We start from the raw sequence: 22,795 nt of genomic DNA on the forward strand, positions 1-22,795 counted from the left end.
TATGCTGACACAGCTGCCTGTCTGTTTAAAACACAGAACCATATTGCTTCATTCTTCTCATTCCCTTTTTTTATCTCATCTTCAGTCCCTCCCCAAGTGAAAGTTCAGTTTTGTATTTTCCACTATACACACTCCAGGCTTCTAGTAAGAAAACAAACACAAATTTTTGTTTACACTTGTAAATATTACACATGCAAATACATGCAAATTCATGACCTTCTGAGTGAAGTCACTGAAAAGTTGTTTGTTCAAATATCCTTTTTCTGTATGTCATCCCTTTTCTAGCATCAAGGGAAGAATCTTCATGTAACATCATTGGCATGATATATGTCCCCTCTGAAATCAATGGCAAAATGAACTACTAATTCAGCCCAGCTAGGCTTTTATTGTAGTGCTTCTTCTGAAATATTCTCCATTTCCTACTATGAAAAGTTTGAGGTCAGATGATCAGATTACCACATCAGCTCCTTATTTTGAAGTCTTACTTCTTGTTTGTTTGGGGTTTTTTTTAAGTTTTCAAACGGTGAAGAAAAATAGCAGCGCAAAGCTAATGAGACTCTTCCAGAGTTCTGGCACCCAAGTAAGCCCACCATAAGACAACTTAAAATCATTACAATTGATAAATAATAACTGTTTGTCATGAAATTGACTAAAAATTACAAAATCTGTATAAAATATAGCAAAATTGGGAAAAAATTAGTTACTCTTATCCAAACTGCAGTAAGGATTAGTCTGTGACTATCTATAGCCTAGATATCCATAGGATAATATATAAACTACACAATACTAAGGTGAACACTGCTTTAGGAAGTAGTACTGTTTTGAATAATCTCTTATTTCTTCCTTCCCCAGATGCTACACTAAGCTACTTCAGCTTCCCAATGGAAAACACAATTCAAAGGTTCCAGCTATTTACCACTCTCATTGTACCCAACTCTGGGGAAAACCAGGAAAGTTCATTCTTCACTTTCATATGCACAAGCCTACTGAGAAAACTAATTTGCCCATGAGAAGGTTTATGCTCCTCAGAGCTACCACAAAGAAATAAAATAAAAAATAAAACCAACAATCAAAGAAAAAAACCCACACAGCAAAAAGAAACACACACATACAAAAACACCCAACCAAAACAAAAAAAACCCCTCATATTATCTGCTGCAAGTAATCAGCTTGTTTAAATTGCTCTTTCTTTATTATTGGCACTTCATTACATTCACTGGGTTGAGAAGAAACAAAAAAGACTAGAGTTTACAAACAGATGTGCTGCAACATTCTTAGTTTGAAAACACTGCCCGCTGTTTTCAGAGTGTCATTAATTTCACCTTTTAAGGAGAACACTACCTTTTGAAGATTAAAAAATTGGGATTATTTTAATAGGTTGTTATAAATTAACTCCAGAACCTTCCTCATCAAGTACTAAACTATCTAATGTTTAAAAGCAAACACTTCCTTTGCCTCAGTAAAAAGTTCACCTTTATTTCTAAAAATACTTTCACAATTTCCCCTTAGAGAACATTCCTACAAACTATTAGCACTACATTGCTATGTTATTTTTAACATGTTGGCTTTATTTTATCCTAACACTCCATAACCTATAATTCTGAACCAGTCCACACAATTTCTAGCCATCCTTGGTCTTCCTACCAAGACTCATGATGAGCTGCCATGTCTCACCATTTAATCAGCTTCAATCAGCTCCTGTGCCATAAACCAGTCTTTTGTGGCAGGACACACAGGTGTAAGTACTGTGGAATGGATTCATTCAGGCTTTATCACTATCCTGCAGAACAAGGGATGTGAAGCTGCTTTATATGAAGGATAAGGCTAAACACACAGAGAAATAACCTTCCTTTGGACAGAGCTTCTGCTAGCACAACAGTACTTTGTATAGCTAACATTATACCATTTACCTGGGCAAAGTAAGGATCTATACAGTATCTTTTATTCAAGCAAGTTATTTCAAAAGTGACAAACACCACCACCCTGCCAGACAAAAAGGATTTCATTGTTCTGGTAGGAAGAGCAAATGTAGCACTAGCCAGGGAGAATGTGTCTTAAGCAAACAAAGCTGCCATCCAGCCTCAAGGGCTGGCTTGAAGTCTAAATTAGGTGCAACATCAGGAATTGCCCTTTCCTCATTTGAAAGGATAAAGATTCATACCAGTTAAGCAGACCTTTTGTTTTTAAATCACTGTGCTTTGCGATTGCTCAATCTTATAGTTTACATTTTTATTCCTAATTTTTGCTGTTTGCTAAATTCCTTACAATTTGTCGACATATTCTCAGCCAGACATAGCCACAACATGTTTTAGAGGCTTCCTTTCCTGAGGTGGTTTTTTTTGCCCTTTGACATCATTTCCCTTCCCAAACTTACATCAGTAATACAAAAATCATCCATTTAAAATGAAAATTGGTTTGAAATTACATGTTTAAGAAAAGCATTTTAAGTCCAGTAGTTTTACAGATGTGAAATAATTGCTGAAGCTAATATGAACCAGCAATGGTTGTATTTTTCAACAGCTCTCAGCTATATATACCATGTGTACTCTTTTGTAACACTTTGTTTGGTACTAAACTGAAGAATGAATGGCATCTCTGGATTGCAGATTAAATGCTGTCTCATATTCAGTAAAACAAAAATGTTTTTTCCTCAAAAAAGAATACACCACTATAAAGGTACTTCAAGTATTGAAGTAATTGATGTAATAATCCACTAGGAGATGGAAGGGGATTTGTAACCAAATTGGACCTTATTTAATTAATTTCAAGTTATTGTTTTGATGAGTCATAGAAATTTCAATTAGAATTTCAAATTTCACAGGTGTGATAACTTCTAATACACAAGTAATCAAGTACATGTGTAAGAGCTTGCAGGTTACTGTATACAAAACCATGATTTAAAGACACTATTTTACTGTGCAAAAACAAGACTAGCACAAATGCAGTTGTTTGTCCCAATATTTTTGCAATGTTGCAGAAGTTATAGCTTGATTTCAAGGTTCAGAATATCACTCAGAAGCATTTCAAAGTTATTACCATTAAGTGATGCCAGGAAAAAAAAGATAAACAAAAAAAGTGCAAGCTGTTCGTTTTTATTTTTTTTTATAGGCAGGAATATATACTGCTATTGGATTATACATTTTTGTATGTGTCAGATACTGGACAAAATTTTAGTACCCTATTATTAAATTCTTTCTAAGGAACTGTAAATATTTATACATCGATGTAAATATGTATACCTCAACATTCAACACCTCAGTCATGTATGTGGATGCTTTTTTACTGCTTGCTCAGATTCATTCAATTTGTGTGCTACATCAGCTGATGCTTCTAAGACCATCCTGCAAGAGCATTCAATGGTTTGTTTACCAAAGGGATGTTTCCAAAGAGCACTCTTGCACTGACGATGTTATACTGATTATCTATAGCTACTGCAACTAAATACAAAACCAACACCATCTGTTATAACTTTTCCTTTTTTTTTCATTTCCAGTTTATAAGAGTGGCATTTTCTATTTTATTCTAGAAAAAAAATCAGACCCTAGTGTACCCATTCAAATGAACTTATTAGTTTTAGCACACTAATTCCACATTATCTAGTCTACAAATAATTTAAGCTTTATTAAAAAAAAAAAGGCATGAAATTATGTTTTCTTTTTTCCTCTTTTTCTTTGGCCACTTTTCTACATGTTGACTGAAACAAGGCTTTCTACTTTCGTTCAGACTTAGTTTTGTGAAATTTTAAACACAATTCTGTCACATGAACATAAATGTTTAAAAAAAAGGAAGATTTTACTATTAATAATACCTCACTATTTTGAAGTTACTTTCCAACAAGCATATGATTTTACAGCCACTTGGATAAGTTTTCACTACAACAACAAAAAGCACATTTGTTTTTTTGGAGTCATTGACTACTTAAGTCTTTGAAACAATACTGTCCATCTATACATCCAAAAATGGTTTTGAGAAATTGAGGAAATGCCACATAAACAACTTCAAATAAAGAAAAACAAGCAAATTTTTGCACGCTCATTTTCATCATGCAAAAGAGTGACTAAGTTTGAATGAACTCTTAGAAGCCCCCAGTGAACAGACAAAGCTGTTACTGACAGTGGCTAAATGATTCCTACAATTACATTACCTCACAGCTTGGTGAGGTGATGCTAACATCTGGTTTTCCAGTGTAGACCTTAACACAATCTTTTTATAAAATCTATCTTCATGACACCACTGAGGACTATTATTTTCATAATATAACTTTTCAATATACTGAATAATATACAATTGTTCAGTATAACAGTTATTTGTTCTGGCATTCACATATTATTGAAAAGCAGTACAAAAGTCCTGTGTTTTTCAATCTTTCTATCTACCTTTCTTTATTCATGTTGTACTAACAACATCTGCCCCTTTCTAACAGTTTGCATACCCTTCCCATTTTGATTGGTATATTTTGAGGTGTGCATGAAGTTTCTGGCATTGTACTGGAAGTATTAACCTCCATTCTACAGACACAATGTTAAATTTACTTACACTGCAGTTACTGTGATCAGTCATTGCTTAGTGCACATGTACATGATATATTTGAAGAGAAGTGCCTGTAAGGACAGCACTCAATTTCATGTCTTCTCATGTTCTGAGATGGAACATCCTATGAGTACATACCAGTAACACAGCAGAAATAGACAGCCTCAGGAAACTAGGCACAAGATGTTTCAGCTTACTCAGTCAAAAAATGCTCAATTTTGGCTTTTTCCCTAATAAAAAGGACAACTCTGGTAACAATACTTGCCAGAAGTACAAACTTCTGATGTTTGCCATTGTTCTCAGTAGAAAACAAGTCTATTGGCAGAATATCAACCCTACAATAGAGTTGTGTCCAGATCATGTGGTTAGCTTTCAACAACATACTCAAACATGAACAGCTGACACTTAGTTCAGAAACTTTATTAATTCCTTGTTTATCTAGAACATGCAAGTATTGTACTCACAAGATCTGCACTACTGCTTCCGGAGTACCAGGAGCACCTCCAAACTAGAACAGTATCTGGCATTTATAATGCATAGAACAGACTTCTAACACTACCTCACTTGAAAAGGGACATTTGAGGACCACATTCCCTGCATCTGTAGGTGATTCAAGACAGCTTAATTAAGTGTTTATTTGACCAGCATTTTTCTGAGGTGAAGACACATGTTCTCTGTACGTCTAGAATTCAGATACTAAATTAATAATATGCTTCCTGCACTGCCACAGCTAACAAAGATCTTGGATGTCAGTGGGAATAGGTAGCACATAAAGCTTTTCTAGAAATGCATGGCATCTTTCTGCCTGTTTGTAGGCAGAATGATTGAAAAACACCCAGCTTTTGTCAGATATCTTATCTATTTTGTCAGATATTTTATCTAGATAGCTTCACAATTCCCATTTTTACATAGGGAATATCAATATCCAAGCATCAGTGACACTTCACACTCATAGATACGGTTCTATCATCCAGCTGTCAACAATGTGTCTACTACAGCTCTAGAAGTGACTACAAGTGACCATTAACAGGTTAGCATACATTGCCAATTTATTCACTGGAGATTTAGGATTTTTCTTTTTTTCTTTAACTTTCTGTTTCTTGAGCATTTTTCTTTACAAGCCTGGAGTGACATAGCTGAAGTATACAAGTACTATTATTTTCTTAGATTCCCTCTTGCTGGACTCAGGAGGGTTTGCATAACAGATGTGTTACCAGCAGGCTGACTTGTTCCATGCAGCAGCCAGTTTTGGGACACGGCACAAAGATTCTATGAAATTTGTAAGTTGTGCACTATACCTCATGCCCTGTGATATGCATGAGACCAGAAACAGCAGCAGCAATGGAGTCATATCCACCTCTTTGAACCACTGGACCAGTCTGACCATAACCTAAAAGAGAAAGAGAACAACTAGTAATTCAATCAAGAACAAGTAGAACTTAAGCTATTATTGCTCCTCAGCTTTTGTTAACAAGCTGTCCAGCCTGTAAAACCAATGAACACTATTGTATTCTCTTTATTCCTTCACATTTGTAAGAGTAAACTTGGATTTATCCTCTGTGGGTTGGGGATGCGTTTGATCTTAATTCTAGACAGACTTGTATCCCTGCTATGTTTCATTCCTTCTGGATAAAATTTCCTTCGTAATTCACTGTGTCAGCTGAGGTTGGACTCAGATGTTATTTCAGAGAATCTACAGTATCTCTACAGGCCTACAATTGCTGTCCAACAGGGCCCATCTTGCCTGTGTTATCTTCACTCTGCCATAAGGATGCCTCAAATACTTCAAGCAACACTAAAATCATGACACTATGGTTTTGACACATTAAATGCTCCCTCCTCATTTCTGTTACTTTATTCCATATCTAAACAGAGTTACCTTCAAAACAAGCATTGTTTACAAAAGATGGCAAGGCCTTAGCAAGTACATACAATCTGTTTGCCAAGAGTTGGCATCAATGAAGTCCAAAATACTGAGAACTTTTACTGAACTACCTAAATATAGTTTTGTTCAGATGTATAATTAACTTAAAACAAACAGCTGTAGACAGAAGGATGCTGTCTTACCTCTCTTTGCTATAGTCATCATGTTCTTCCAATAACAACCATAAAATCTTCCAATTGAGGAGGTCTTGTACAAGCAGCTGAGGAGGTCACTGTAACCAGTAACCACCATCACACAGGATAGAAGTTAACAGGGAAGGAGCAACATATTTCATTGATGGTTTCTATTAGTTCTAATAGTGGCAGAGCCCTCAATAATGAGATTTAAGTGCAGATTTAAGAGGAAGCACATTCAAAGCTATTTAAGTGCTTCTTTTTCTGATATCTCTAAGAGAAATCCCTTGGAGCAGTTACAAGATATTTGTCAAAGACAAGATTCCTAATCTAACTTTAGTTTTAAAACATTTCTGTTTAATTCTTACCTGTGAGGACAGTATTAGAATTACATTATATCAACATACACTGCAAGGTAAAAAATTCCTGAATCATCTAGATTCCTTTCCATAATTTGCCTGGGAAAATCTTCTCTATATTCAGACAGTCTATTCAGTAGGCATGACAGTCTAAACATTGGGTTTGTGAATAAAAGCACACAACTAAAAATCATTTTTCATTGAGTTCATCCTCAGTTCATCCACTTGGACTGATACTGTTATGTGCATAATTCATAAATTACTCCTAATGTATATTACAAGAGGATTGTGATGACTGAAAACTGTAGTTCAGGCACCTTCTTACTTCAATTGATAAATCACACTAAGCAAAACAATATCCACTTACTACACACATTTTTCCATTATACTACAAACTATCTCAATTGCCTGATCTTTTTCTGGAGACATGAAATCCATGTCATGCAAAGCTGTGGAGGAGCTCAACTTCTACACTCAGTGTCACAGCGAGTATCAGAATACTACAGCCAATTCACTGATTAATCAGTGTAGCTTCAAAACAAATATTTTGCAAGAAAAAAATCAACACTTTTCTTATGGTCAAATCTGTGTCACTACTCACAAGAGAGAAGAAAAAATCTACCAGTTTAACCAGTTTTATTTGAAATCTGACAGCAGCCGACTTTGAGATCCCAAAGAGAACTGATGGTATTTCCTTTCATATTTACATTCTTAAAGTTTACAGCAAAGAACAATGTCTTTAAATGTAAGAGGACTAGCAAATAAAATATACTGGATCCACCCAAAAATGTTCCAAAGAGCTCTAACTAGGCATATACCAATATCTCATTGGAATGAACTGTAGAATTAAAACCAGTTAAGTGTGTGGGGCCACTTCAAAAACAAAATCTTGCTCAATAAAAAAAAGTACTCAAAACAACTTTAATTGAATAGTGAAAAGCATATTGAAGTAAGTGAGAAACTACGTACTGGCCTCAATTACTAACAAAGAAAAGACATCTCAACACATCTACTCACACAAATGTTTTCATAAACAGCAAACATCTGAAAATTAAACATTTAGTATGTAGACAGAACAACTATACAACACTTTGCAATGCTCCTTTGGTAAGGACAAACATCCATCCCTCAAACACTAAATTCAGGAAAGGTGACAGGCAACAAGATCTGCATTTTTCTAGAGCAGTTTCACAAATAAAATTTTTAAACTCCTTTTCACACTTTGTAACATCCAGGTTTCAAAATAAAAGGTATTATTTAATGATGTTCTGGTTAAGATTAGAACTTGTATGGAGTGTTTAATTAGTCTTCACACATCACAATAGATTAAAAAGAAAAAAATACATAATTCTACTTTTGATCTGAATTCTGAGTGGACAAAGCTAGTGTGAGGACAAAATCTGTTGTCATTGGAAATGTTTCACCCCAGGAACTATGGATATACAAGATTCCCAGAGGAAAAAGTAGACTTAAGTGAGAAATAGCTATTGCTAAAAATGAAAGATCTCTTTATCCAGACAAAAATCAAAGGCTGAACATTATTTTCATGGTCAATGGATCAACCCAGTGCAGATGTTTTAGAAATAACTAGGAACACAAACACAAAAAGCTTGAAGAAGAGTCCAAAATTACATTCAAAAATATTCAGCCTGGTACACAGATTTTAAAGTAACTGTAATATATACACATACATACATTTGTACATATACATGTGTACATAGATATACAAAAATATAAAATAACTCCCTAAAGATATAAATGCCACCTAAAGTTTATGTTTGTCCAAATACCCTGTGTTCTCTCATACTTAATTAAGTGTGAAAAGCAGATTTGCAATTACACCCTCAAACCTAAATATAAGCTTCTGTTAAATAAAATGTAGTTAGTCGTTTAAAGTTTAGATACAGTGAAAAATACTTTACGGTAAAGAGATAATCCCAGTTGAATACAGAGAGAATAGGTTTAACTGTGACGGTCTCAGAAGGTAAGATAAGGCAGCTGATCACACTCCTGCTCCCCTTTAGTGGAGCTTATCACTGTAAGCTACAGTCAATATTTAAATAGTCTCTACTAGGAAAAGAATTTATTTTAGATCCCTAAGTCCAATGTAGGTATTTTTATTTTGGGTAATAGATTTCAGACAGACAATAGAATTTAAATTTTAATTTAACAAAACTCAATGTTTTCTAAATCATTTCAGCTTGTCAGGCAGCTGGCTAGATTCTAAATCTCACATAAAGCTTTAGATTTTTGTAAAGCAGAATCTGCAAATAGCAAAAGAAAGTTGCACCACACTAAACCCCTATTCAACTCCCCAAATCTACATTCTATACCTTGTAGTAGGAAGATATGATTTCTTCTGATACCTGTCACATCCTCATGTGTCTAGAATTCAAAATCATTGCAGTATGAGCCGGTGTTCTCTACGGCAAAATGCGCAGTTTCACAATCAAACCAAGTACAAGACAATAACCCCCAGTTAGATCTCCAAGTCCTTCCTAAAAATTGTCATTGTCAAGCATTATTTAATCTGCATAGCAAGCTTTTGAAATTGCCAGAAACAGAGAATCACACAGAATCACAGAATGGTTGGGGTTTGAAGGGACCACAATGGGTCATCTGGTCCAACCTCCCTGCTCAAGCAGGGTCTTCTCAGAGCACATGGCACAGGATGGTGTTAAGATGGTTTTTGAGTATCTGCAGTGAAGGAGACTCAACACTCTTCCTGGGCAATTTTTTCCAGTGCTTGGTCACCAGCACAGGAAAGAACTCACTCCTCATATTCAGGGGGAACTTCCTGTGTATCAACTTCTTCCCGTTGCCTCGTGTCCTTTTGCTTGGCACCATCAAGAGCCTGGCTTCATCCTCTTGGCACCCTCCATTGAGGTGCTTAGGGACATTGATGAAATCCCTTCTCAGTCATCTCTCTTGAGGCTGAAAAGGCCCAGTTCCAGCAGCCTGTCCTTTTTAGGGATATGTTCCAGTCCCTTATTCCTCTCCATTGACCTCCAATGGACCCACTCCAGGAGCTCCATGTCATTCTTTTGCTGAGGAGCCCAGAACTGGACACAGCACTCCAGATGTGGCCTCACCTGGGCTGAGTAGAGGGGCAGGATCACCTCCACCAACCTGCTGGCAATGCTCTTCCTAATGCACCCGAGGAGACCATTGGCTGCCTTGGCCACAGGGGCTCACTGCAGGCTCATGGGCAGCTTGTTGTTCACCAGGAGCCACAGGTCCTTCTCCACAGAGCTGCTTTCCAGCAGTTTGGCCCCCAGCCTGTGCTGGTGCAGGGTTTTTTTTCCCCAGGTGTAGGACTGTGCAATTGCCTTGGCTGAATTTCAGGCACTGCTTTCTGCCCATCTCTCAGTCTTCCAGTTCTTCTCTTCCATCTCTCTCAAGGCCCTTTTGAAGACCATTTTCAAGCCCTCTGTGGTATCAGCCACTTCTCTGAGCTTTGTGTCACCAGTGAACTTGCTGAGGAGGCATCTGCCCCTTCACCTGAGTCACTGATGAACAAGCAAAACAATCCTGGGCCCAGGACTAAACCTTGGAGACACCACTTGTGACAGGCCTCCAGCTAGACCCTGCACCACTGATCACAACCACCAAAGGACTATTTGCTTATTCAGCATAGTCACACCTAAATCCTCCTGTTCTGACCCTGCAGCCAAGTCTACCTTCTACATAAGAAAGTGTAGAACCTTTACTCTTTGAAGCTTTTTCTGAGCAAGAAAAATTAACTGGGTATGAGAAGTATGAAAGAACTGGCACCGGCTACTTTGTGTCAGCCTGAGGGAGAAATGGGCGTTTACTCGAGCCATTTACAAAGCAAATGCCACAGCTTTCCACCAGCAATCCAGTACCCTTAGCTCAAACAAGAAGGAAGAAAGAGACTTTTACTAATTGGAAATTTCTGAAAAACAGAGGATGCTAAATAGAGTCAGTAAATATAAATTTGCAAATGAAAAGTTTTAAAGAATTTTCTTAACCAGGATCTCCACTATCACTCTCTATTAGTATGCAGCATTACATAGTGTATGATATTCAAAATGAGACATGCTTAATGTAACATTAAAAAATCATTATCTCCCTGTTCCTACATCTCTTTTTTTAATATTTGCATAAATATGACAATTAAAGTTTTATATAATAAGGTGGCTAACATGTAATAGTGCAGCTCACAGCTGTTCTGAAAAGTCTCCAGCAGTTTGATGGCCAAACCTTTGATATGGAGCAACAAGAGAAGACTTAAGGTGTCTAAGAATATTTATCTAGCAAAACTGAAAAATAATCATGTCAAGATAAACAGTGAATTATAATAGCACTAAGATACTCATCACTAGCTAGGGACATGGCAGAAGTAACTTTATGCAGGACACTATTTGCAGCTGACTGAATATTTGTTTGGTAGAATGAATTGAAGCATACAAATTTCCTGTGAATATTGGCAATATAGACACAATGCAATTAAAGAGTCAAATTGCTGCTATTATCTGATTAAATTACATTGGTATTAATACACCACAATTCCTGGCAAATGGAAAGACTAAAAGTATTTCTTTCTCCCAGATTTTTCTAGTTAAATCAGACACATACATTAAAAAAAAACCAAAAACAAAAATTAGAACAAACAACAAAAACCAAAAAAAACCCCGAAAACATTCTTCAACAGGAAATAAATCTTAGCTTACCTACTATTCTGGGGTTGCTGTGACATTGTGACATTTGTCTGTGATGAAAGAGGCCCATTTATTCTGAAAGTTACTTCTAACACAGCAAAGCTTATAGTTCTGGGTTTAGTGTGCAGGAGCCATGTGATGGCACTCAAGGTTTGGAACATAGCACAGGAAAAATGATAATACTTTCAGGCATCATATGGGACAAAAGTTTGGGGGAAAAAATAACATGTCATAACAAACTACTAATAATTTATCCACTTTTAAATGGTCAATATATTTATCACATAAGAGAGACATAATTTGCTTTACAATCCGCTCTGAATGATTCTGTTCTGAGAAACAGAAATAAATATTATGAAGCGAGAAAGGTCAGGCTGAAGATTACGAAAAAAAAGTAATAACAGTACAAGTTGCTGGACTGCACAAAAGTGTTACTGCCCAAATTGCCAAATGTTCAAAAATGTCACACTAAATTTAAAAATGGTAGCAAAAAAAGCCCCAACCCAAACATGTTTCCAGAAAGAACTCTGTTAGGAAAAGAGACTAATGTGTTCTTACATGTTTAGCTTTCTAATACCATGTCAGCTACATTTTTGCCAGACAACAGTGGGATTTTTAGATACATTTATGGCAGACATTCTTCATAAACTTTTAGAAACCAGGCAGACCAATTAAATAACTTTGTCCCAGACAAAGTTTCATATGTCTGTAGGTTCTATGCTATTCCAAGATGTATACAGAACAAACCATATTTCCTTGCCTAGGAGTTACTGATGATATGATGACAGAATTCCTAACATGTATAAAAAAATTCATTTTGGCTAGGAGCTGCCTGAAAGCATCTGGGATAAACAGGCACTACTGTGTTGCAATATCATAACTTCAGGAACAATCATTCCAAAAGAAGTATTTTTATGTAGGTTGGTTTAGATTCATTTGGGATTTTTATGAAGTTTAATAAAAATGTTTCTCCATTTCTCAGCTTGTTGTGTATTTGATTTGTATTTCATGAAATTTAACAGCTCAGGATAGTGGGTCACAAACAATTTGCACCTTCAAAAAGACAACTGAGAAAGAAGTAAATGTCACAAAATTAATAAATGCACAGAAACTGGAAAGGAGGAATGAAAACTCATTCAACACCTGAAATTGCTACTGTCACTTCTTCAATACAATGTGCTTTCAAGCTAATGATGGCATCATAATTAAATCTACAGGACAGCCTGAGTATGATTTTCTGTGTCATAAAAAGAAAGGTCAGCATTTCTCATTATGACCTGTGTTCAAAATATTTGTATCACATGCACAAGAAAACCAAAAGCCATAATTTCTGCACTTCTTCATTATTTGATAGCATGATAGAACTTTATAAGGCCAAATATAAAACACATTGTACTAAAAGGATAGGAAAAACCAACATGGAGACATGTTGTCAACACAGACCAATTCCCTGTAGTTCAATTCCCAGATGACAAATGACATTACAAATTCAGGCTGTATAAGATATTCTGAGCAAAACATAGAAAAATATGTCCAACATAGGCATTTCTACAAATAGGAACTAAACATTGTCACAAATTCAATCCAGATAGATGGCTATCCCTGCTGAATAACAAATTAATGAGAAACACCTTTTGGCTTGCTCTATTGCCAAAAGAAAATATTCAATTAAAGACGGCTTACATCTTTGCTTAATAAAGATTAATGAAACAAGGAGAAGAACACAAGCAATTCTCTGCGATGACAAAAGCCGAAGTTTAACAGACGCATTATAAGAAACTTTGCAGTGTCAGAGCTGCCAAATGCATTAGCAAAACGAGTAACGACTTTCGGAAAATGCTTGCCATGTGTTGGTCAGAAGAGAAGGAAGTACAACTTCCTGAATAGGCAGGCTTACAGGAGATCAGAACAGATACAAGAAAGGTGAAGTCAGAGCAAACTGTCAAGAGAGATGAAAGAATGTTAAAAAAAAATAAGCCTTAAGTCAGCAAGTATAAAATCTGACCAATCTGATAAAAACATTTCATTTCCCAATTGATGATTGCAAATGCATACAGTATTTATTGCTTTTACACATGTTGATTTAGACATTCTAACCCTGTCTTTTGAATGCAATCAGGTGTTACAAGTAGGAAGGCATAGATAAAACAAAATTGTTAAATCAAACACAAAACTCTATGCTAAGATTTAGCTACTGAAAGACTAGAAGAGGACCACTGGCAGAGCCTCTGCCAGTTGTTCAACTCCATTCAATTTTCATGTGATCTGGGTACCCAGCCTCACACAACTCCTATTAGGGCACCAACCACACTTCTGGGACACAGTCACAGACCATTTCAAACAAGACAAGTTTGGTTTTCAAAAGGCTTTTAATCAGTCTGCAAAACTCTAGGTCATATTTTCTAGCTTTATACCATGCCAAATATAAGTTACAAGAAAGCACTCCTTCCCTCCATAGCTCAAAGCATAATTAGAGAAAGCAGTCCTTCCCTCCATAGCTCCAAGCATAATTACTTAAGAGATGCTATCTCTTTTGCAAAGTCAGTGAAAGTTTAAATTGTCACTCTGAATTTTAAGGCAGAAGCAGCTTCCCCATCTGAGTGGGGTCCCTTTTCTACATGATCTAAGAAATTAAATGTGTCATTATGACCATTTCTGAAAACAAAGTTTCAATTAAAAGCTTTTAGATGACACTGAGATTAGGTACTCAAACTTTACTTCCCACCTTAAAGGAGGCTGATAGACACCCAAATTCCCCATTGCTGTTCTGAGTTTACACAAATATTCCCAGCTGAACACACTTAAAAGTAACAAATCATTCCTTGTTCCATGCTTGGTACAGATACAGCTGATATTAGGACTACAAATATTTATATAGTGAAAGCTAATATTAAAATAGTGAAGTGAATTACTGCCAGCAATGTAGCAATGACATTTCCCCAGAACATCCAGGTTTCAAAATTTGCACAGAAATTAGTTAAATGCTGAGGCAAGCTGTCTGTCCTAACCTCTGTGTGTCCTCACCTACTTTGCTAGGACTGCTCTACCCACTCAACTCTGCCACCCTATTATGACTAAAGTAAGGGAGCAAATATTTGTGAGAAATATCTGACTAATCTGGAAATCAATCAGGAGTCAACAGAAAGACACCACACTTCGGCTCAACAGATATTAATAATCTTACTACTTCTTATAGTGAAAAAAATCATGTAAAATTAAGAAATACCTGCAGGGTGTATTTTCTATTAATATTTATGAAGCTATAGCCAAGCAGTGTAGTGTTAGGATAGCCTCAGAGAAGTCTTTTGATGAGGACATGATTATCTATGATCCCATGACAGAAATGTAAGGTAATTACATAATTATTTCTCATCTGAAACAGGTGATGTACGTTCTAAAGTGGATATTACCTGAACAGACACCCATTTGTTGTGACTGTACATAGTTATGTTGACAGAAAAATCTGTGCAGCAGTGTGCAGTGAAGGAGCTGACTCTGACCAAACAGTTCCCCTGGGGGTTGCATGTGCGTGGCTGATCCTGACCTCTCCCTCTAAGATCAAATACATAGTGCCTCAGAAGTTGGAAAAGCATATTAAATGAACTCAAAATCAGTATGTAGTTGTTTTTTTTAAACTTTCCAAAATTTTCCTCAAAAATTTTCAAAAGGAGTCTATGAAGTTTAATTCCCAAAGAGGATTAAGTCATACGGAATGCAACATAGTCTTCGAATCTCAGGCTGTCATTTCAACCATTTCAATAACTTAATAAAAACTGATATTTTTTGAGCCTGATTTTAGTTCTCTTTAGTCTACACATACAAAATATTTAAACAGAGAAGATATGGTAAAATACATGGTCTGGAAATAAACATATTTACTCTTTTAAGTTTTAAAATTAAAAGAAGTTCAATTCATTAATGAATTCATTCCCATATATTTTAAGATCATTATTTTAATTTTACAGAAATACAAGAAACTGACAAACAATCATGTATTATATGTTCTGAGCAGGCACATGATATATAGCACCCCTTCTAATTGTAGGAAGAATATAATTTTATATGAATAAGCAACTTGTAGTTGCAATTCCATAAAATAATTTTGGAAGATGTAGTCTTTTAAAAAGTTACAAAATTTTGGCCTCCAATTTTCCTCCTGAAGTGGTGGTCAGGTCACTGTAAGACACAATCACAATGGCACTAGGTATCCTTATCCTGACTTTGCAATACCCACAAAGACTCTCCTGGAAAAGAAAGCCATCTTCTCTGTTAGAAAGCTTTCATAAATGTTTAATAGGAATCCTTTTTTGCAGAAATTTGAACAGTTACTTCTTGTCCTTTGTATAACAGATTATTCTTTCCTCTTTACAAGAACTTTAACTTACAAGAAGACTGTTATCCACAAACCTATTCTCATTACATCCTTACTTCACAGTAACATTTGCTACTTGCTATGTCAAAGTTTTCCCTACAAGACAACTCACAGATCAATGGATTTAGCTGTTGGCATAAACACTGAGATACAAAATGCTGTTAATGATCAGGTACATGGAAAGGTTCCAGATTCTGACACTATCTAGTTTTCTAAAAATGACAAAAACCATGCTATTTTTCAATCGTTTGTGTCTTCTACACCCAAGACTGTTTTTTTCCTGTTTGCTAGCTACTGACAGTGTTTTATTTTATAACAGTATTCTAAAAACACAAGTAATGAAAACCTTATGCTTACTTGGAAAACATTTTCAGGTCAACAGCAGCTACTTACAGTCTTCCTACAAATCAAACAACACCCACAGACAATACCATGGAAGGGCACAAAAAAGACACTGGATCTTTTCACCATTTTAATTAGTTATACTTGCTTCTTTGGTGAAATCACAAAGCCTCACCATTTGAAACAATGAAACAAACCAAACAAAGAAAAACTCCTGCAATCGTCATGAACTAAGTCCATCAGGCAAGGAAAAAAGATTAACAGAACAAGACAAAGCAGATAAGAATGCTATTAGACAGGAGATTCCCTAAAAATAACTCATTTGGAAACAAGCAGAGAAATTTTTAGTAATAATAAACAAAACAGTTCATGATCTTTTCATGATCAAAGTCTTCTCTTTAGACTATGGCAACTCAAACACAATACTGCTTTACAAAAGCCTGCTGCATGGGTTCTGAAGATGCCTAAAATCTTCCAGCTTTGTTTCTGTTAACTTAGCTAGGCACCAATCCAAGCATAATAGCTACTGAAAAATAAACATTAAACCATCAGTAAGTGTCTTCACAGTTGTACTGTGCTGTTCATATCCAGGATCTTCAGTGTCTAATCTGTTTTCATTCACTGTAAAGTAACTCAGTGTTAAATCTTACAGCTCACAAGCTCTCTGTCTGATATTGCATTCTTCATTAGGACAGAGTCCAAAATTCTGAAGTTTTTGATTTTATACAAAATACTGCTACTTAGATGAAAGAACAAGCAATAGAGTGAGAAGGCATAAGAAAAGCATTACTTTCATGCACTGCTGAAAGTCAATACTTAATATTAAAGCAAAGAAGAATTATGACTGGTTCATTAAACTTTTTATATGCTTCATACTGAACAAAGAATGGGAACACAGTGTTTCAGAAGAGAACTTATTTTCAACTGTTTCTTGTTCCTAAACTCACAGTATTCTGGACATTCAGGCTATGTGTGACTGAAAAACTAATAGCGGAAAAAACAGCTAAGCCCTCCTGCTAGGATGCTAAATGCCAATACAAAAGGGTAGCTCAATCATTTACAGGGAAAAAAAACAGTTAATGCACTCTAGCTGCTGGTGGTGTGCTGATAACAGAAGTAGCAAAAAGTCAAAGACTTAGTGTCAGTCAGCTAAAACACCCACCTTCCTGAAGATGCGCAGCAGATGTGAATCCTGCAAGGATAGCAATCCAACCAACAGAAAAGGGATTCTGTCAGCTCCCATACACTTCTCAGTTACCCTTTTCCAATTTGCCACCTCTCAGTCTCTACCACTTTCATACTTGTTTGTGTTACTGATACATTTTAAAAGCTTGGTCTGTGTCAATGCCAGAGTCCTTTATTATTTTTGAAGTACTAGCAAAACCCTGCAAGTATAGTGCAAATGCAGCTTTCCAGACCAAATTGTACTTCATACTAGAATGCAAAACCATTTACAGAGATACATTTCCAAGAACAATTTTACCAGCAAAAGAAATGTTTTGTCAATATAATAACGTATTTGCTAATGCTTCTGCCAAAATAACCAAACCAGGCAGTGTTAGCACCTCTTAACAATCCTGTCCAGCACAGCTGTGCTGACAGAAGTCTGTTGTATAGAAAACAGCCTCTTGCTCAGTTCTAAAAAGTTTGTCAACCAGCTGAATTTTATAGAATCCTCTTTTGAACAGACTTGTTTTGGCCTATGCTAATTTTGCAAGCAGTACATAAACCCACCAGCAACAAGAATGTGCTTTAAGTAGGAAAACTAAGTGTTGGTTCTTCATCTTGACACAGCACAACTACATTAATCCTATAGAAGGAGATACCTTGAAGTTTGTTTTTATGGTAAAACACCCAAAAAATGCAGCTTTGCAGTATTTATATTTCAGTCACTCTAGAATGGAATACACATTTTTGTGTATGGTACAGGTTAAAAAACATTGTTGCCATCACCATTAGAAAAGCATAAACACTCCAAATTCAAGACCATTTTGTTTCTCCTCCAATCAAGAGCTACCAAACATAATTGCTCTGCAACACACCTCAGTCAAATCTTGCTGGTTCACATTTTACTCCGCAACCTCTTGGCAACTCAGGTTGTCCAAAGGGGTTGTTAAAGCATATTTAAAGGGGTTTAAGCATAGAGCACCATGGAAATATGAAAACAAATGGAGACAAAAAGACCAGCTAGCTGCATATTCTGTCTCCAGAAACAGAGAAAGATATATGACAAGATGAAGAGGCTAAGCCTAATACTACTCTTGAGTACTATCCAGGTTCCAACAGTTTATAGCTGATAACCTTCTTGATTAAGTAGATAAAGTTAATAAAAATTTCCCAAATCAACTGCTTAGGAGTAAATACACAGAAAACCTTTGCAATTTTCAGTCACTTAAGGTAGGCAGACACTTCAAACTTACCTAATCATAAGCAAAAAACTAAACCAAAAAGAAAACTGAATATTTTGAAAAACATTACAATACTTTTAACACACAGTCCCAAAAAATTCAAATCCTATGAATCAGGTTTTTAAAACACATGGTTCTTAAAAAGAAATATGAAAAATATGTGAACAATAAAAGCAGAAGTAATTCAAAGTAGCCCCATTATTTGTCATCTGTCTGCAAGTCGGATCAGCAGTGTAGTCATTGTTTCCCAGTCTTCATCACAATCATCAGGATTTTTTTTTCAGTAAAAGTAGATATCAACACAAAATAAACCAACTCTTCATTAAAAAACCCACCAAATACATTTCTAATCTCAGTAAAGAGAAAAAAATAATCCTACGTCTAATATGCTTTTCGTTTTTGTCTAGAAAAGCATGAGGTAAACACCTCCTTGCAGATGGATCACCTTTGATACAAAACAGCTGGAAATATTTAGGAGATGTTCAAAAAGAAGAAGCAGCAGAAATTAAGACCAAATTATTTTACACCATCAGAAGGTACACCCTGTTTGTGTAGCTGTGTTTCTGTAGAATAATAATTGGCACTATGAGCTAAGAATAGAAATTAAAAGCTCCCATTGGTCCTCCTCATTTAAATCTGAATAAAGCAGTCAACTGCGGAAGGCTATAACAATATCTGCTTTATTTTATATATAAATAACATTTACAAAAATTAAATTTCATGTGTTTAGGATTGCAGTTTATACTCCATATACTGAGTACTTTACCCTCAGAAGAAATACTAGCCACAAAGTGCCAAACCTAATGCATCAGACTGTTTTGGAATGGGTCTTGTGCCAAGCACCAAGAGGTTTACGACTGCACAGGTTGCCTTCTACAAGACAGAATAAAGGAGAGGCACAGAACTATCTAAACATGTTCTGCCAAAATGAAGCAAGTCCTTAAAACATGATACTTAAGTGCTATATGACACTTAATACTACTTTATTTTCAGAAGCATCAGCTATAGTGCTGCCTCACTTTAAATCAATGGACATCTATTTCCAGAATTTCCTTCCTAAAGTTTTGCAGGTACCCAAATTATCTTTTGATCCTAAAAAAGTACTGAGAGTAAATCAACATTACATATTGCTATACCATGATAAATGGCTCAATCAGTTTGGCCACAAAAGCAATGCAGCTATGATACTTGAGGTCCAATTTACCGTGCTGGTTTAGAGAGAGCTCGTTTTGTTTCTACACAACACTATTAAGTGATGTAAATATACTCTGACTGGCCTCAAAAGTTCCCTTTTGTAAAGGAAAGAACCTACAGAAACAGATCAAAATAGTTCTCTCAGGAATTTATCTAGCAGTACCACCTAAAACCACCACTGATACACCAATGCACTGCTGTGGCAATTGATTCCTTTCTTAGAAACAAGAACTGTTTCTTCATTCACAGGACCAAGTGACTTCTTTGTTTTTTTCTAAGTTTTAGTGAAAAAGTACTTTTTTGACATCACTGAAGTAGTATTTGGATATATGCATTCTGCCAATTAATTTCCACACATAAGCAATCACTTTGCCACTTCAAACAGAAGTTTTCTAGTTTGATGGCTCAGCCAAAAGGAAAAATTGACACAACTTAAATACTCAAATGGCATAGGATTAGTTTTTCAGACTAAGGCACAAATCTGTTTAGATGTCTAGAAAGAAATCATATATCTTGAACTTATGAGATAATACTACCTCTTCCACATTAAGTTTTTTTAAAATATTACATTGTAGAAATTCTGCTTGTGAACACTTATAATACAAACAGAGATTAAAACTGTCTCATTAGTTTCTTTAGTAGCTTTATTCATACAGTGAAGGTGGGAAGAAAAAAGTAATAGCTTAAAAAAACATCCTACTGCCTGGAAGCATAAGGGGAACTGGCTCCTTGGCTTTGATTTACATCATGCAAACTTTCAGTCAACAATTAACTTCTTTATGAAGTTATGTCTCTACAATATTTAACACTTGTGCTATATAAGTTAAAACAGTTCCAAATTCTTTCAGAAATTCATATTTAAAATTAATACAGTCCAAAAAGCCTCAGTCCATTTGACCATATATTGATGGCCACCTCAGGGATCAGAGCAATTACTCATGAGATGTATAATAAATTCTTAGAGCTCCTGCCATATGCCATAAAGCTGGTTCTTTACTGCACAAGGAACCACATACCAATCTGCACAAATGTGCAGTTTACACTGAGAATTACAAAGCAGCATATTGTGCAGTGCAAAAAAACACTAAAGTATTCAATGTCCATATCATTTTTTATTTTGAACACTGCACATGTAGTCCCAATTACTTAGATCTCTGAAAAGCGGCAATCCATTTCCCCAACTGTCAGGTCTGAACCCTTATTTTAATTACTATCTCACAAAATGTTTTCTTGAGATTTTCTTTTCTTAAGACAGCCATTCTTTGAATTCTAAGTAGCAGTTTGGCTAATTCTATGCAATAAGTAAAGGTTTTTGATGCTTTCACATCCTATAAGAACCTTCATTGCAGAACTGCTGCATGCAAATGTACAGAATGCTTTAGGAAGAGATGGTCAGATGGCCAACCACAGTACTTCTGATCACAGCAGCCTTTCTTTTAAGAAAAAAAACTGATGTTCCAAGCTACCTTTCATACACAACGTTTTTTACTTATAGATTGCTCTTCTCTCAACTCTCTTCTGCTTTCCATATAGTTTTTGAAATGTGGTACCCAGAAGTAGACTTCACCTTCCAACCTTACCAATGTGGAGCAGGGTAGAGAAACAGTCCTTTAGGCCATACTCATCTTTATATAATCCAGTATGGCACTAGTCCTTCATCTAATGATATCATCACTGACTCAAGTTCAACTTTGATCATTCCCCATCCTTACAACCAAGTCTTCCGAGAACCCTCTTCTAACCCAGTGTTCCCCATACTATATTCAAATTATATTATATTGATTATTTTTGATTAAGCACAGTACATTGCATTTGTTCCAATCTTTAATTCTACCCTTCCTCTTATATTTATGTAAACAATTTGGTCAAGGTAACCTTTAATTTTAATCCTGCTGTGTCAGTTGACTCCCTTCAGCTTTGTGGGTTTTCAGAGCCGCATGGAGCTCTCAGGCCACTAAAAATGGATCTTTTACATTAGGACTTCATCACATCACCATGTTGTGTTGACACAGAAACTGTTAGGAAGGGTTCCAATTACAGGCTTCAGTGAGAAGAACTGAGCAGAGCCCCCTATGACTCTTCTGAGAGTTAGCCAGACCCCCAGGAAATATTCTAAAGGCCAGTATAAGGCTGTAAGGGAAGTGATGCCTTCTACCTGTGAAACACCTCCAGGTTCTTCCTGTCTCTCAAATCTAAACCCCACAACCCCCAGTAGCACATGATGGTATCAAAATTTTGGACTCGCCCACATTGCAATCCATCATCTATATTAAGAAAAACAAAAAAAAATCCAGAAACATCAGTTCTGAAGCATTTTCTTCCATTGTCATGAAGTATCCATAGCAAGCTATGAGAGAGCTTCTGATCCTCTTCAACCAAGTTTTTTTATTTCTTGTACATCACATTTTCCTAGCTTTTCTGTGAAAGAATTACTCAAAAGTGTCAAAAACTTTACTACAGTCAAAATATATAGCACAAGTTTATTATCCTTATATAGACAACCAATTACATTGTCTTAAAAAAATTGTGTATCTGCTAATTAACTTGTCAAGAAATAGTCTCAGAGTATTTTATCTCTAGACTCTGATAAACTTCTCTTAACTGCCCACGCAGATAACTTCCAGCTATCCAAAAAAATGGTATATTAAACTCTTTAATCCATCCATCTTCCAACTGCATAATGTAAAACTAGCAGATTAGAGAAGTTTAATTTTCTTTTCCAATGCTGGAAGACTCTATTTTTATTAATTCAAGCTCAGGTAGAAGCTTCATATTTTTCCCCTCCAAATGCTTTATTCAATCATTGTGAGCACTGAAGTTCATACCTTAAGGCTTGCAAACTTGTGATTT

General features: G+C 35.8%; 1 protein-coding gene across 3 annotated transcripts in view; it reads right to left on the minus strand.

The window, feature by feature from the left end:
* Positions 1-22,795, minus strand: part of SUGCT (succinyl-CoA:glutarate-CoA transferase) — a 313,980-nt gene that overhangs the window by 269,312 nt on the left and 21,873 nt on the right. For all 3 annotated transcript variants that reach the window (XM_054639787.2, XM_077179191.1, XM_077179180.1), the window contains one exon: positions 5,829-5,920. In XM_054639787.2, coding sequence (XP_054495762.2) covers positions 5,829-5,920 — 92 coding nt within the window. The remainder of the gene's footprint in view (positions 1-5,828; positions 5,921-22,795) is intronic.

Source organism: Agelaius phoeniceus, chromosome 1 (genome assembly GCF_051311805.1).
Source record: "Agelaius phoeniceus isolate bAgePho1 chromosome 1, bAgePho1.hap1, whole genome shotgun sequence".
Lineage (NCBI taxonomy): Eukaryota > Metazoa > Chordata > Aves > Passeriformes > Icteridae > Agelaius > Agelaius phoeniceus.